General features: G+C 48.9%; 1 protein-coding gene across 6 annotated transcripts in view; it reads left to right on the top strand.

The window, feature by feature from the left end:
* FGFR2 (fibroblast growth factor receptor 2) overlaps positions 1–17,095 on the top strand; it is a 103,241-nt gene that overhangs the window by 64,631 nt on the left and 21,515 nt on the right. For 3 of the 6 annotated variants that reach the window (XM_059398719.1, XM_059398720.1, XM_059398716.1), the window contains 4 exons: positions 1,311–1,501; positions 4,218–4,362; positions 6,463–6,659; positions 15,687–15,838. In XM_059398719.1, coding sequence (XP_059254702.1) covers positions 1,311–1,501; positions 4,218–4,362; positions 6,463–6,659; positions 15,687–15,838 — 685 coding nt within the window. Of the gene's footprint in view, positions 1–1,310; positions 1,502–2,838; positions 2,987–4,217; positions 4,363–6,462; positions 6,667–15,686; positions 15,839–17,095 lie in introns of all 6 variants that reach the window. The other 3 variants (XM_059398718.1, XM_059398715.1, XM_059398717.1) reach the window with 2 other exon arrangements.

Raw genomic sequence — 17,095 nt, 5'->3', positions numbered from 1 at the left:
GGTTTGTGTCCAACAAATTCCACCAAATACTATTTTAAGGCCCAAATATAGAAGGGTTTCAATATCTATCATTGTAATTTGCTGTTTCCAGTCCAGCACACGGGGACACTCAGGTACAGGGTGGAGGCATCTTTGGTGTGTTGGGTTGGCTGGGATCTCTTCCTTCCCGCGGCCATTTCTTAAGCCGGGGGTGAAAGGCAGAGGCCTCTGCAGTGCGGGGAGACAGGTAGGCTGGCTTGCAGGTAAGGTAAGAGGCTTACGTGCAGGTAAGGTGGGGTGGGACAATGTGTGTGTGGACGGCTGGACGGGCGATTGGGTATGTGCCGCCCTTGACCAAACTGCCTTGTAGGAAGCTGGCCGTCGGCTTGTGATTCTAGAGCTTTTGTGGACGGGATCACGCAGTGGGCTGCTCGGTTACCAGTTTCTTAGGGACACTTGTGTGCAGTTTCTCATGGACTTTGAACTACAGGATTTCTCTAGAGATCCCCTTGAAACCGGAGAAGGACTTTTGCAGAACTTTTTGCTTCGGCAAGGCATGTGAGGGTGGGAAGTGATGGCTACCATGCCCTCTGTGGGGCTTCCTTAAACGTGGCCTAGAACGTCACCAGGATTGGGGGACTGGGGTCTGTCTGTGTTTCTTTTGGTGCCACATCTGAATGAGGAACGTCTCCTTGTGCACCTAGCATTGAGCAGACGGTAACACTCAGTATATATCAAGAAAATGAAGGGGTGAATGGGGACTAAAAGGGGTGAAGTCCACAGTCAAGAGATGAAACCCATTGTTCATCCAGTCTGTTTATCACCTTGAATTCGTGCTTTTGGTTTCTCTTTCCAAACAAGAAACGGAGGTCTTCTCAGAGCACCTTAGTGATGTTTTGGGAGACACTGAGTCCAGGAGCCATTTTGGTGTTCTAGGTGACCTTGGGCTTGTCCCTTGCCCGTGACCTTAATCTTAGGGTCAAAGTGAGTCTCCACTATTATCCCAAGGGGGACAAGTGAAGAGGTCCCCGTCCCCCTGCTGTTTTTTCCCATTGTCAAAGTAAAACCTTTCCCCTTGTTTGGTGAGCGGCCACAGACAACCCATATCTTGACATATCAGAAGATCTTCTGTGTGTTTTCTAAGTAAGTATTCTTTTTACAAGGGTCGCGCTCTAGCAGTCTCCTTTGAAGTCGGTTTTGTTATACATTGGGCCGCGGTGATATTTCAAAGGAGTCAGCCAGCAGACTTGAGGCCTCTTAGGCTTGTGTTCACGAACATCTACCTTCTGGACAACACAACTTATTTATTCGTCTCCCTCCCTGCTCCCCAGAGCGATCGCCACACCGGCCCATCCTCCAAGCTGGACTGCCGGCCAACGCCTCCACCGTGGTGGGAGGTGACGTCGAGTTCGTCTGCAAAGTGTACAGCGACGCGCAGCCCCACATTCAGTGGATCAAACACGTAGAAAAGAATGGCAGCAAATACGGGCCCGATGGGCTGCCTTACCTCAAGGTGCTGAAGGTGAGGACTTTCTGGATCTCAAGGGACCCGCGGGGGTCTCCGTCGTGGACGTCGGGGGCAGTTTCTCCGATTTCCTGTTGGATCTGGGAGAGGACCAGTCTCCCATTTGACCAGCCAGGGGAGAGTGTGTTAGGGGATTAGCAGATTATTAGACTCGCTAGTAAAATTGCAGAAGGGAACTGGGGGCAGGGTGGGGTGGGGAGGAAGGGCTATTCGAGTGGGAGCTGGAATAATTCAGCTATTTATCAGCCCCAAGATCTCCGACGGGGCATTGAGGCTTAGCTGCATGTCCATAAAAGTGGGGGTCGCAATGCCCCGCTGCCTCTAGCAGAGTCCACGGGATGGTGTGCGTTGAGAGAGCTCTGTAAACTCGAGGCGAGGTACCAGCACTTACCGTGATGCTGATGTCTCCGTCTCTTAGTATGACATGAGGATCGAATTGGCATAGCCATCTGTCCAAAGCAATTCACGTTTTATTTTCAGAAGAGGGCTTTTAGCCTTGGAAGCTCGTTCACCTGCGGCTTAGACAATAAACTTTATTTTTATTTTTATTTTTTTAAAGATTTTATTTATTTACTTGACAGACAGAGATCACAAGTAGGCAGAGAGGCAGGCAGAGAGAGAGAGAGAGAGAGAGAGAGGGAGAAGCAGGCTTCCTGCTGAGCAGAGAGCCCGCTGTGGGGCTCGATCCCAGGACCCTGGAATCATGACCTGAGCCGAAGGTAGAGGCTTTAACCCACTGAGCCACCCAGTTGCCCCGACAGTCAACTTTAGAAAATGGTTTTGCACCAGTGAAATGTTGAACAAGGAAACTTTCTCCTTGCCTTTCGCATTTGGCTCCTTGAAAGTCCCCAGTGAAACCAGCATCAGCCTCTTTAATGTTTAGGTCTGTCTTGTGCTCCAGGGCGGTGATGGCAGGCGGCAGCTAAGTCTACAGCCTTTTCTTAGCCACCACCTACCACGTCTCCTGCATGTAGGTGCTCAAAGAGATTGTCCTTAGAAAAGGACAGTCTTCCCGTAGAACCATAGGTAGCCCCACTCAGAACTCTCAACCGGTGAGCTACTCTCCCCAGCTGAGAATCCCAGTGATCAAAAGAGCTGGAAGAAGCTGAGCAGCCCGGGGAGCCGCGGGTCGGTTCTGCTTGGTCTTGATCGCACGTCCCTCCCTCCCTCTCCACAGTCGAAGCCCACGACTCAGCTCGTTAAGGCAGCCGCTTAGACCTCATGGAAGTTGTTTTCTGTGCGAGTTGTTTTGGTGGTGTATTGGTGGTGGGACCATAGACAGCACAAAGTCCTTCCTGGTTGGCCGTTATATTGTTCTCCTGTGTCTGTTCCAGCACTCGGGGATTAATAGTTCCAATGCAGAAGTGCTGGCTCTGTTCAATGTGACGGAGGCGGATGCTGGGGAGTATATATGTAAGGTCTCCAATTATATAGGGCAGGCCAACCAGTCCGCCTGGCTCACTGTCCTGCCAAAACAGCAAGGTAACAATGTTTTGTGTTTTTTTTTTGTTTTTTGTTTTTTGTTTTTAAAAGAAGTCTGGATGTAGAAGCTGAAAAGACTTGGTGCTTTGGGAAACTGCAGGCAGCTTCTAGGATGACTCTGTGGCCTTGGTATATTCATAATCATCTTTCTTCGGTGATGCAGCTGGTAGGATGCCAGCAGCCATGGAAAAATGCCCACGATGCTCAAAGTGCTTGCTCTCCTCTCTTCTAAAGACCGCCCTCCACCCCCTCCCCCAACCCAGATTTGAAGTCGTTCCTTCTGGCTTGTCTTGTCCGGGCTGCACATTCCCCATCATGACTGTCCACCGTCAGCATTTTAAACACACGCAGGCATGCCTGTTGAATTTGGGACATTGGCGTATCAGCAGAATTCCTACCTCCTTCTGCCCCAAATTGGTAGAGAAGTGTTGGCACGCAATAATTTTTCCAACAGAATATCACTCCCTTGGTTACCCGTAATGGGTGCTTAGGAGACCCTGTCCTTGACCTTGCTGTCCCAATTGGGAGCATAATCCACCTCATGGGTGTGGACGCTGTTGAAGGCAGCCGCTGCCCTTCTCGGTTTGTCACAACTCACACTCAAATGTCTATATTGAAGGAAAAAAAAAACCCTGCAGTGTCTTTGCTACCAAGATTGTACTTTCTTCTGTTTTTTTTTTTTTTTTTTTTTTTACCCAACGTGAGTCAAAGTGGTGACACGTGAAAATCAGACACAATAGCCCACCCTGATTAGTGCCCCCAGGGCTGGAAGGACGTGCCAGGTGTCCACTTGGGTGCGTCTCCAGGGTTTTGCTCCCTACTGCAATAAATTTAAGACCGCACCATCCCTTCCTCAAGGTGGGAGTCTGCAGCCAACAGGACCAGAACCCAGCTGGGACTTTTGGGGTGTTCATGCTTTTGGAAAACCATCCCTCAATCCAAAGCAACACAAAGGCCAAGAGAAGGGATCTCTGTGGGTTGATTTTTCCATGCGTCTGATTGCATGCATGTCTAGGTGGTGAAGCCGGTGTGGTGACGGGCCTGTGGCGGCGAGCTGCTCAGTGTCGCTCAGTGTCTCTCGGTTGTGGGCTTTGTGGATGGGCTGCGATCGGAATCTTCTGCTGGCCAGCACCTGCCGGAGCCCCCTGGTGCAATGCCTCATGGTTCCACGGCCCCCTCCACGGTCATCCCTGTGTTGTCTAGCCTTTTCTCTTGCCTCCCTGTTTTCTAGGCCGCCGGTGTTAATACCACGGACAAAGAGATTGAGGTTCTCTATATCCGGAATGTAACTTTTGAGGATGCTGGGGAGTATACGTGCTTGGCGGGTAATTCTATTGGGATATCCTTTCACTCTGCATGGTTGACCGTTCTGCCAGGTACATACTGCTCTTTCTCTCCATGGTTTTTTCCCTTTTCTGGGTTGATTGCTATAAAATTAACACAGCTTCTGTTCTCAGAAACAGCCCCTTTAATGCCGGCATAAAGATTTTGCAAAATGTTGAAAATTATCCCCCGGGGATAAGAATGTTGCCTTTGGAAATTCACTTACAATGAGATCCCACACTCACATTTATGATCAAGTGAAATTTCATCCTTAAAACCCAAAGGGATCTTAACATTTTCAGTGAGTCAATGTATAAATTCACCCATCCGCAGTTCTCTGAAAGAAGACATGGCAATTACTTTGTAAAATTCAAAGTAATTTTTTCTCATTTCAAATTCCATTTCACTAAAATCCCATATGTACTTTGATCACGTGGTTCCACTCTCTCTTTTCAATGGTACGTGACTAGAGGGATGTACGTTGGGGTGCCTGGGGAGAAGCACCCTGGCATGTAGGACGTACAGAAGCAGTGTGTTACCTACCTTGGGAATCGGTGGCTTGCTGCATGTTGCAATGAAATGGACCCTCCGTTTGCTTTTCCTGCAAAGCATGCTCGCGCCGACGTGGGCTTGATGTGATTTCCGCCCTTCGGAGAAATCAACATCAGCGAAGCCCTGTTGCTACATGCTGCTGTGGTCTGGGTCTTCGACCAGCATCTCTGTCCTAGTTGAACCTCTCCTGATAACCACGGTCTACTTTGATGCATCTGTCTCTGTCATTTCCTTTGTGAAGCTGCCTAGACTGGTTTGCTAGCTCGTGATGTTCCACTCCAGTTCCTAATGCCTTATTTCTAGAGTAAAGTGCCTACCTGCATGCTTGTTTTTATATCTAGTAAAAAGAAATTGATCATTTCATTTTGTGCTGTGCTGCTGGGAGTTTTGACTATCTTGCAAGTATTTTTTTCTGATTAAAATGGATAAGCTTTAAATAATACCATTGCATCCATTTTGCCTTTTGTTTTGAGTCTGCTCTGTGAATATTTGCTTTGAAACAATGAGATGCCTTTTACTTTGAGCTTGCTTTTACTTGTAGTACTGCATTCTACAGGGGCCTAATTGGCCCTTCTTAACGATTTGCCTGACAGTACTAGCACATTAACTAAGGATGCAGTCCGAGAAAAATACCGTTTGGAAATACACTGCTTGTAGCTCCATGACCACTGAGGACGGAGGAGGGAGCAGATAGTATTTTAAGTCGATCTAAGAACGTGTTACCTTAAGTAATTCCATGGAAATGCACACGTCATACCGTTTCTATTTTTTCTTTGAGAGAAAAGTTGTAGTGACCTCAATCTAACCAGAAAACACAAATCTTAAATGGTAATTGAAATTGATTAAGGGATATTAGAAACATTCCATGGTATGGATGGAATGATTCTGTATCAAAGGCGATTCGGTCTTTAAATTCAGTGCTTTCCTTTGTTCCGTTAAATAATATGCTGGACTGTGGTAAGACATTGGAAACCTTTCCGGACCAGCCTACTAGATGAATATTTACTTCATTTCATATGGAAGTGTGTTCATCGGGGGGAAGTCACCCCGTCGCATCTTCCTTTGGAAGGACTTACCCAAATAAGGGGGACGTTCCATCTGGTCACATGCGAAAGTGGGCGTGGGCGTTGTTTATATTTAGGAATTTTTAATTTGGTTTGCATCAGAGATCCCCTCGGAAGACAGCTTTTTTCTTTTTCTTTCTTTCTTTCTTTTTTTTTTTTTTTTTTAACAAGTGTGGATAACTGTCCTATTCTGTCCACATGTGTGACAGAATGTGGCCCCGTAGCCTGCCCTTCGTGGCTTGGAGCCAGCCAGTCTGTGACAATCACTGGATTGTAGAGGCCCGTTGCGGCGAGAGATAGTGGCTGCTCGGGCCCTGGTGGTCCATCGGGCAGGCCTTGGTCACTCACCCTTATTTGGGAGCGGTGCAGGGCAGGCCCATAGCCCGTGCCATTCTGCAGCACGGAGGCAATGGGAAGCCTGTCGTTGGGAATGGTCATCACCATGTGTTTCGTTTAGCTGTCCGGGATGCGTCATCAACCCCGTGTCCTAACTCTGTGGCCTGCTTATCTGTTCCTCCCCTGTGGTGTCCACTCCAGCTCCTGTAAGAGAGAAGGAGATCACGGCTTCCCCAGACTACCTGGAGATAGCCATTTACTGCATAGGGGTCTTCCTAATTGCCTGTATGGTGGTGACGGTCATCTTGTGCCGAATGAAGACCACGACCAAGAAGCCAGACTTCGGCAGCCAGCCAGCCGTGCACAAGCTGACGAAGCGGATTCCCCTGCGGAGACAGGTAACAGAAAGTAGATAAAGAGTTTAAAGAAATGTACTCCTCCCTGCACGCTCCAGCCAGCGCCCCGCTCTCTTTCTGGGCTACGGTATCATCTACTTCTGCGAGCTTCCGTGCGCCACGTGCCTCTCAGTGGCTCTCCAGTTAGTGTTTGGGGCTCAGAGAGTCCCAATTCTGGTGCAGCAGTGGGGTCTGCTGGGTCAAGTTCCAAGGGCAAGAAAGTGGGTCGGTGTGAGACTCTGGGAGCTAACTGGCAGGACTGGAAAGAACACAGGGAGGCCATGCCCTTGTGTGTTCGAGGCTCAAGTGTAACCGTCTTTTGGAATCATAGGCCACTTTTGTCCCCTGTGATCTAATGCTGTTTTTGAGACAGGCTTGTGCCACTAGTTGGAAAGGGAGGGACTCTAGTTCTCTTTGACTTATTATTATTTTTTTTAATCAAGGTCAGAAACTTACGCCCTGGAGATGAAACTGAACTACTGCTTGATTTAAACCAGACTATGATGTCTCTAGTAACTGGGTTTTGGCTCGACCTCTCTGATTCTTAAAATAGACGTGTACACATATATTATGTGTTATTGTTAATCGTTCGCAAGTGCGGCTGTGGATTTGGTGGTAGAAAGATTTTTATACTGAATGAGCAACAGATTGTTCTTAACCCTGTGTCTGGCCTTTGGTGGTTACTTTTCACTCGTGTGTCCCTCCTGATGGGTGTCGTCTTGCTGTGGAGAGGCAGGGCAAGATAGAGCCTCTGCTGCCTCTGCTGTAACCCACAGCTGCAAAGCTGAGTGGGACAGGATGTGCTTTGACTCCTTCCTCTGTGTTCCTGAACATGCAAGGGGAAAGGCAGATGTGAATGACAAGGGTTTACAAGTCAATATTGGGAACTTTGTTCCGATCAAGGAATTTCTTTGGCGGCAGCAAGTGAAATGCCTAACGCATGGCTCTGTGGCAGCGTGTGCGTTAGTGGAATGTACGGGGGCCTCTGTTAAAAATTGCAGATTCCCTGGTCTTCACCCCAGAGGCGTGTCATCCAGCAGATGTAGACTGGGGCCAGGAATCTGTATTTTAAGTGGATCCTTAGGTGATTCTGAAATGCACTCTGAGAAACTCTGGGTGAATCCCAGCCCGGCCCCTGCCGCCACCCCCTCCCACCCCCCCGGGACTTCAGGTGACGATGACATTTTCTGGGGCAGGCATTAGCACGGATTAGGAACCGGTCAGCCAGCCGCAGCTTTGGCATGGCTCTGGCTGTTCCCAACCCGGCTCCACACTCCTGGCTGAATGGGTCCCTGTTGACTTCTCTGGAGCCATGAATCAAGCAGCTCTTTATTCTTCTTAGAGGCTGAGCGTGGCATTCGAAGTGTGTGTCAAGTGCTGGTGGTTGCCCAGACTGTTAAGAGCAAGGGAAGTAAAGGTGCCCATTGGGTGACTCCTGCCACCAAGATTGCTATTGTTATTAAAATGACACCACCATCATTCTTGGGGCCTTCCAGAGCAGCAATGATGGGGCCGCTTGCCTGACTTTGGGAGAATCCAGTCTGAAGGTGACTCTCAACATGGCCAGGTGGTGCCTTCAGTGACCTTCAGGGGCTATGGCCACCCCTCTCCCTCCCTCCTCCTTTCCAGTCACCTCTGGGCCATTCTTCCAGCCACCATCTTGAGAACCTGACCTCAGGGAGTTGCAAAAGGGAGTGGTGTTCCCATCTCTATTATTAATTTTTTTTCTAATAGGGGAAAAATGCTACCTTCTGGAGGAAACCTGCAATTTGGTGTAGCTAGACCATTGGCCCGTAATGATGTCATCATCTTTTTCTGCCACTGCGACAGTGCTCTTCTCTTTACTTAAATATAAAAGACCCAGTTGCCCTTAAAATCTCCTTGACTCAGCCCTAGTCATTGTATTTCCGCTGCTCTTTGGCTGACTGGCCTTTTTGCTTTGTCTGCACTTTGGCTCGTCATTCTTTCTGCACTCGCCCCTGCGTAGCCAAAGGGAACATTAGCTTTTCTCTTTTTCTTCTCCTTCTTCTTCCTTTATTTATCATAGTTTTCTGAGTGCTTGATCTAACCCAGGTTCCATGCAAGATAAGACCTGTCACCTTCCAGTGTTATTTGGCCATCATCGTTTAGGATGTAGCTGTCTTGGGTTGTAGCAGCGTCAAGGAGAATAAGAGAAGCAGAGGAAGGTGAGCAAATAGCCATGCCCTGGAGAGGGGGAGGGGAACCAGCAGATCTCGGGGAGATTAATTGATTTGGAGGAGTGTTGATTATTCATTTGGGGGAAGGTTGACACCCCTCACCAACTCTTATGTGTTAAAATGGGTGTGTGATTCTTGACAACGAGCACGGCCCCTTTGGTGGGGAAGGAGATGCCTATCAGGTATCTGGATAAAAGAGGGTTATTGGGCTGTAGCTGGAATGAAAACCCCATAAAGGCTGGCAGATATGTTGATGACAGCGAAAATACCACAGGGATGCCAAGCATGCCTTTACCTGGCGACAGGTGAGCCTGTAATCAGATGTCTTGAGGATGGGTTCTTTCTAGTTACTTGCAAGGCCACTTTTCAGGCTGTATCTGCCCAAGCTCCTCTACCACACAGGGAACACTGAGTGTCTTCATGGTGGAGTCCGAGTGTTATCTTCTTGGCCCTGACCCTCGCCCCTCCCCCAACACACATACACACAACGTCTCCCTCAGCTCAGTCCATCATTGTTCTCTGTTTAGAACAAGAGGAGTGGTGTTCTTATTTTTCCTTCTTTCTCTCTCTCTCTCTCTTTTTTTAAATCCCTCTCTGAGTTTTTCCTTCGTGACATTTACTCATTGGTCCTGGACTTAACTGTTATAAGACCGACATTTCAGTTTGTTATTTTATTTGAGTCAAAAATACTTTTTCCTCGGGTAGCTCAGAAGAAATTCCTTGTGTTCCTGTCCCAGTAAGCAGGAGTTTTTTGAGGTTCTTTATGCATTTTGAAGCTTGAGGAAAGGGGGGAACTTTCTGGTTGTGGGGGAGGTGGGTGGCACACAGCATCTCCCCGTGTCCCTCGACCGGGGTTCACCCTGCTTTCAGCGCTGGGGCTTGGACGCCGTGCCCAGCCCCTGGCTCGCCCGCTCTCACTCCTCTGGAATCGGCATGATCAAGGTGGAGGCCAGCCCGGAGAGTGTGTCCTCGTGCGCTTGTCAGTGCTAATGCAGGTATCGGGGGCTGCCCGTGGACGGCTGTAGTCATTAGGAGGCAGCCTCTGCATGGCCACGCGTGCAAGAGAGGACTCCGCGTTCCCTGGACGCACGCATCACTTGGGCATCGCTGGAGGGGGCTGCGAGGAAATTGCGGAGGTTTCTTTAGGAAGCATGAGCTACTTTGCTGAGTTTGGTCAATCCGGTTTTCAGTGAGTACCTCGACTTTCTTCTCTGGAGCCAGAAGTCTCCAGAGGGCAGGATGGAGATTTCCCTTTTGCCATAAACAGGTAAACCCATCTCCTAGGTGGGGAGGGACACACGTGCGTGCAGCGCACACTCGCACTCCTACTGGCCTCTGAGAAGGGCCTATGGGGTACTTTTTGTGAGACTTTAGTTTTGCCATCTTGGTTGCTGATACAGGTGGATCAGGGGCATCTTTTGTAACAGTATCTTTGAGGTGAGTGGCATAATCCCAGAGGCCTCCTGAATGGGACAGAAGATGTGGGGGTCGGGGAGGCCTGGCTGGGTAGCAGGGGATTCAGGAGCCAGTTCTTGGGGCTGCGCACTAATGGGTATTAAACGCACTGAGCCCTGTGAAGGCGGGTTGCACTCTTAGAAGCTCATTCATTGTCTAGCAGCCAGATACCATGATCTTGGCATATTCTCCATGGTTTGGTCAGTCATGGGGTCTAATGAGACCTCCCTGGTTCCAGAACACACATGGGTAATGAGATTGGCCATGGGTGGCTCCCTGCACTCTGCCCTTCCATGTGGGCGCCCCCATTGGGCTGCTCTCCCCCCTCAGCCTTCCAGAGACAGGGCGGCGTGAGATCTGGTTTGGATTTTGGCTCCTGGGATCTTCTAGAAGAACCAGCCCATCCAGGACTGGGGAGCCATTGCTCCGATGGGTTGAGTCATGGAGTCCAGGGAGCAGCATGGGGGAGGCAGAGACCTAGTGAAGGAGACGAGTGACAAAAACACCTCGTCTGATGACTTAAATTTTGTTATGGAGGGAAACAGAATCCAAACCCCGAACTCCCTTGAACCTTTAACCCAGCCACCTGGTTTGAGGTGGTGAAAGCATTTTGTTTGGACATTGGGGAACGGCGGGCAGGGCTTAGAGCAAAAAGTATGTTAACTTGAAGCCTTCTGTTCTGGCTTGGGACCGTGGACCCACAGCTTCAGAGTCAGGAATTAGCGTGCACATTCGTCACTGCCTCCCCCCCCCTTCCTCCTTTGCTTCTGCCTGCCTGGTTCTCTGTGCGGTCCCCTGCCTTGGTTCTCATCTAGTCTAATCTCGTGTGCAGAGAGAACACGATTTCTTGGTGGCCCTTTAAAAAGAAAAAAAAGGATCACTTCCTTTCTTAATCTCTCCCCTATAGACTGTAGAAATATACAAAAGGTACATTTCGTTAAAAGCCTGATTTATGGCACGTGTTAAAGAGATTCCGGAAAGTGGGGAGTTGCGTAGAGACTGAAAATACATGCTAGAACGTGCCTATGGGGACTGAGGATGGCGAAGGAAGTTTATTTTAGGGTGTTTCCATTTATGGCTTGTCTGTCACTTAATGGTCGCCACCCATGGAATATTTTCAAATTAGATAGGCTATCCAATGAGGGGAGATCATGGTTTTGTGCAAAAAAAGAGCAGTTTGTAATTGAATAGTGCTGCGTTAGGAGATTCACAGGTGGGCAGTGGGAATGACTTGAGGGGTGTGTTTGGAAGGAGAGAAGCGCCAGCGAGATGCTGTGTTTCGTGGAAGCATTGACAAGCCAGCGGGGGAGTGCGCCAAGCCCCGGAAGCGTGTCCGCTCACGGCAGAAATGGAGTGAGGACAAAGCCAGCCATAGGTACAGTCCCAGAGGGGATTTTCAAATCTTAGTAAAAATGCATGGAGGTAAAATTAAGATAACACCTCGACGGACAGAGTGACCAAATTCTAGTTTCTCATATTGCTGGCATTTTCTTACCCTTTTCCCCTCCGCTTGGTGCTTTGTACAGAAGTATTTTCCAGATTTATACATTGAATTTAACCTCCACCCTTGATCTGGACAGAACTTTCCTAAGTAATCCTTTTTGTAAACACGATTTTCAGGTTTTTAGTAGTCACGATAACAACCAAGTTTGCCAAGGGTTTCCGTTTTGAAAACTTTCACAGGAAAACCTCGTTGAGATTGTTTGGAGGAAGATGCCTACGTATGTGAACTTCTGCTGTGGGTTTGTGGGCGAAGGTTGCTCTGGGGTCATAGGTGAGCCGCAGAGCAGTCAGCCTCTGACGGAGTGTTAGGTTTTTCTGCTCTTAAGCCCCCTCTGAGCCGTATTTGTCACGAGGATGTTTTTATGCTCCAGCTTTTCTCCTGCTCTGGGACCGACCCCTGACTCCCGGATCCTTTGTTTCTTGGTTTTGCTTTTTCCCTGCTGGAGCCCCAGCCCACCCTGGCTGTGAGCAGAGGGTCTCATCTTCCAGGCCAGTAAGGCAGTCAGCCCTTAATGCCACTGCGTTTCATTCTTAACAGGGCACACAGGACACTAACATCTCCCACTCGAAACCACCAAAGGCTCCAGATCTTCTGGGTTCCCCAGAGGAAGGTGCCGGTCATAAGCTCCCTTAGATCTGGGCAGCTCAGGATTCTGCAAAGGTGCTAGGAAAAACTGCTGTGGTCTTGGCAAATATTAACTGAGCTTTTAGCAAGCGCCAGGCTCAGCACTAAATGTCTTATGGGCGTGACTTCATGGTGCCCCTGTGGGGTGGGAGCTTCCCTGGTTTCCTTCTAATAGGTAGGAGAGTCTAGTTTGGGATGGGTTCTCACAGTTGGCCAGCATGGGAATTGGCACATGGCCCCCACCTGATTGGGCCCCCATGTCGTAGGTAGTTAGCAGGGGAAGGGGACCAGCTAGGGTGGGCTGCTTGGCCAGGGCTGGTCAGTGGGGTGCTCATGTGGGAGGGTGCAGAGACGTTGCAGCACCCAGCACAGGGAAAGGAGAAGGGCAGTGTTCTCGTCATTTCCACCTCGTGTTGGAAATCAAGTCATTGTGTTTCAAACGTGTTTTTCTTGTTACAGAAAGTGCTATTTCTAAAACATCAGAGAAATACATAGGCAAGGTAATAAAATTCAAATGGCTTAAAAGTTCTGAGGTAGAACAAGTTCTGCCCCATCCCTCAGCTGTTTGAGTCTCTCTCTGAAGGGGGCCGCTCTGAAATCTATATCCTTCCTGAACGTTTGGAAGTAATGCTGTGTTCTCACACCCACAAGGGAAGAAATTCTGGAGGACCTCTTCACTCAGAACCACATCCCCCTGTTATTTCCCCATTGGGTTTCCCCTCCTCTCTACCAATGCCGGCACACCAGGCACCGGTGGTGGAATTCTGGAAATCCTTGCAGGGCCGGTGGCAACAGTCTACCTGGCTGGCCTTGCAGAGAGCGTCATGATGGCCGAAACGGTTGGGCCGCGGCCTTGTGAGGCCTGCATCATCTCCTCGTGAGGCTGACTCTTACTAGTGCGGTTGGTATTCGTTACTTGTGACCTTTAAGTACAAGTTCCCGTTGTAGTAAATGGTGATTTTTTTTCCTCTTCATGAGGAAGAACTTTCCAGAAAACCCCAGCCTCTTGGTATCCATAGCACATGGCCTTGAGTCAGCGTAGTGCACTGAGTGGGGCCCCCCACACTGGAGGGGTGTTCCAGGTTTTCGGTTCGGCCAGGGTGGGGTCGCTGCCTCAGCCCCGGCATTAGTGGGGGGCAGGGGTGGATTCTGGGGGAGTCGCCACGGTTACGACTGTGCTTTCTTCCTTGCTTCTGCCGTTCGAGTGTGTGGACACTTGGTGTGAGGTCACAGCCTTTTGGAGCCCAGTCTATTCATGGGGTTCTCTCAACTCCAAAATTAATGATTCTTCAACTCCTTTTGAAAGAAGAAAAATATTTACGCGCTCACAAGAACACGGCTTGTACTGTCTGCATAGTAAAATTTAGGAGGGAGTCCCCTGTCAAAAGATTGCTTAGAAGGGTTAGAAATGTTCTCTTGTATGTTTTATTTTTATTTTTTAAAGATTAATATATTTAGGGGTGCCTGGGTGGCTCAGTGGGTTAAGCCTCTGCCTTCGGCTCAGGTCATGATCTCAGGGTCCTGAGATCGAGCCCCGCATCGGGCTCACTGCTCAGCAGGGAGCCTGCTTCCCCTCTCTCTCTGCCTGCCTCTCTGCCTACTTGTGCTTTCTGTCTGTCAAATAAATAAATAAAGTCTTAAAAAAAAAAGATTAATATATTTACAGGGAGAGTGAGTGGGGGGACAGAGAGAGAGGGAGAATCCTCAAGCAGACTGTGCTGAGTGGAGAACCCAGCATGGGGCTCGACCCCACAGCCCTGGGATTGTGACCTGAGCTGAAATCAGGAGTCTGATGCTCAACCGACTGAGTCACCCAGGTGCCCGTTCTCTTGTACATTTTAAAAGATAATAGAAATTCTGGCTTAAAAATCCCATGCAACTTGATTTTAATACTGAAACCAACTTCCTGTTCCTAAAAATGATTTCCCTCTCCCAGTCCATTCTTGGGTGTCTCTAGGGATTCTGTCTGCACTAAGGGCAGTTTGGGCTTACCAAGAAGAGAATAAAGGTTTTCCAAATAGGACGTGCTCCAGGAAGTACAGATCTTCTGGTTCCCAGTGGGGATGGTTCAGGTTCTACTTTGTGAACACTCATCCCAAGTAAGTTTGCTCACCTGCATTCCGTCTTTGGCATCTTAATTTGAAAATTACGCTTCGGCACAGCTGAGGCGTGCAGTTGACCTGGACAGTCGTGCAGGGGATAGAACTGGGTGGGGGGGACGGCGGGCTGCTTTGTTGGACCATGTTAAATCTCATGGTCTGACTTTCTTGACCCCAGGGTTGGCTCATTCATGGTTTAGAATAAGGTGGTGGTCAAGCAGCCCATGATTGTATCAGGACAGTTCAGTAACTGTCAAAACTGGTCTTCAGGTGGGCTCTGCACATGTTTTCCTTTACAGAAACCAGCCCAGGGAGGACGCTATGTTTAAGAAGTAACCCTTTAATCAGACGCAGCCCGAAAAGGATGATGGTGAATGACAAAACTCGGGGAAACCCTTGCCTACCTCAGGTGGGAGAGGAGCTTTGCCATGTGATTATGAATCGAGGACGTAGTTTTTTTTCTCTTTGACTCTTCATCCCTTGTGTTCAATCCACTCGTTTCTGAAAGCGAAGTTGACAAGAGTCTCGATTTTCACCGAATGGTCGGCGTCAGCAGAGAACGGCCCCAGGGCCTGGGCTTCAGGTTTCCTGGCATTATGGCACTGGGAGCGAATAGAACGCCCTTCACCTTCAAATCCTAGAGCTAGCTCCTGGAGACATCCGGCTTTTCTTTCCAAAAGGCAGATGAAATATCGAAGAGCGGATTTTCTAAGACGGTTCCATGGAGTTGCATAGGCAGAGAATTGATTCATGGTCTGAGCTGGTCCGCAGGGAGACTGATCGTGCGGGGCTCTGGGACAGATCTAGACCAAAAGGCAATTGCGAAGCCCGTGGGGTGGTTGCCCTGTGCTCAGGTGCTTATTTGGAGGAATTAGGTCAGAAAGCTGACTTAGATGTTGCTCAGGTACCATCTAAAAATGTTTGCAAATCTGGTCTTAGGAACCTCGGATGTGGGTGGAATCTGGTACTGCAGAGATGGGAGCACAGAGGAGCTGGAATCCAGTGGTTTGGGGCTTAAATTCTTGACTTTAGCCAGTGCTCCCACTTGTCTTCCTTTCTACGGATTGAACATCTGGCTGGGCTCTGGCCGGCTGCCAGGCCTCCCAGGTAGAGCCAGGATTACATCTGGGGCTTTGCATTTTGTATCCAGGTTTCTGCCGAGTCCAGCTCCTCCATGAACTCCAACACCCCACTGGTGAGGATAACCACACGCCTGTCCTCGACGGCAGACACCCCCATGCTGGCAGGGGTCTCCGAGTATGAATTGCCAGAAGATCCAAAGTGGGAGTTCCCAAGAGATAAGTGAGTATTTCTATTGGCTGCCGCCCCGAATGGAATCGTAGGTATAAATGGGGATGCTGGATTGACACGTTCTTTTCCTGATCTTAACTGCAAAGGTCATGTGTGACGGTGTCGGTAGGAACGAGTGAGATTGTAATTCTAAATAACCAACTTCTGAAAAAGAAAAGAATGGATTTTCTCTCTCTCTTTCTATTTCACTGGTTCTTTTAAAACAGGTGCTAGGCATGGCTGGTCCCCAACCAAGATAATACTTTCTTAGCACTTTTTTTACTTTTGAGATAATTCAAACCCAGTCACATGGACTACACGTAAGGCCGTATCCCATTTGTAAAACAGATACGGTGTTCCAACTTCTGGTTATTAGAACATGACTCTTCTATAGTTCATTTCTTTGGGGGAAATTAGGTATAAGACATAAATTGTCTGAAAAATCTTCAGTCCATGTTGTTCCTTTTAAGTATTGTTAATGTGATATGTGGCTGTGAAGGTTTGAATATGGTACCTGATGTCACATTTCCTCTGGTCCGAAGTATTTTCTCTATCGGATGATGTGGAGGTGTTCCAATCCGATGTTTAGTCAGAGCACGGCCACCTGGGCTCTGTTGAAGGCATTACTGGGGAGTCTTTATGTCTTGATTTGTTGTCAGGCCTGTGTATTTGGGCTGTCTTGGGTGGGATTTGAACCCTTGCTCAGCTAGCCAGTGGCTGGGCAAACTTGACTCTCTGAACTTCATGTTTATAAAATGATGACCATGCTATAGCCTTCACAGGACTGAGTACGGTTCTGGGCTCATGAGTTTCCCCGTCTTGCTCTCTTCTTCATGTAGTAAGCTAGGGGCTCTGAACCATAGACCCCAACAATATGGCGGTGCTAGGTAGAGAGTGCGGGAGGCAGACCCTGTGCTCCCAGCCCTCTGTCTTCCGGGCGGGACCAGCTTCTAGACCTACCTTCTACAGTACGGTCTGATGGTCCTTCAAGGCCCTCAGCTCACTTCTGGGTACCACTTGTAGTCCCTCTAGTCTGAACCGTGGTACTAGTGGAAGGTGGAAATCTCCATCTACATCATGTCAACTGGGACAAGCTCTTGCCTTGCTTCTATAGAGCTTCTACTCACCGTTGGTCTTGACATTGGCAGTATCTCCCTGAGATTAGGTCAGAGAGGTGTTTAATTAAAACAGAAGAAACTCATCCACCAATGTAGAGGTACGAAGATAAGCTTTTCCAGAGCCTGGGTCTGACGAGCTCTGTTTGGAAGG

This window comes from Mustela nigripes, chromosome 4 (genome assembly GCF_022355385.1).
Source record: "Mustela nigripes isolate SB6536 chromosome 4, MUSNIG.SB6536, whole genome shotgun sequence".
In the NCBI taxonomy this organism is placed as follows: domain Eukaryota; kingdom Metazoa; phylum Chordata; class Mammalia; order Carnivora; family Mustelidae; genus Mustela; species Mustela nigripes.
The sequence above is the reverse complement of the archived record's forward strand: the minus strand, read 5'-3'. Positions and strand labels throughout refer to the sequence as shown.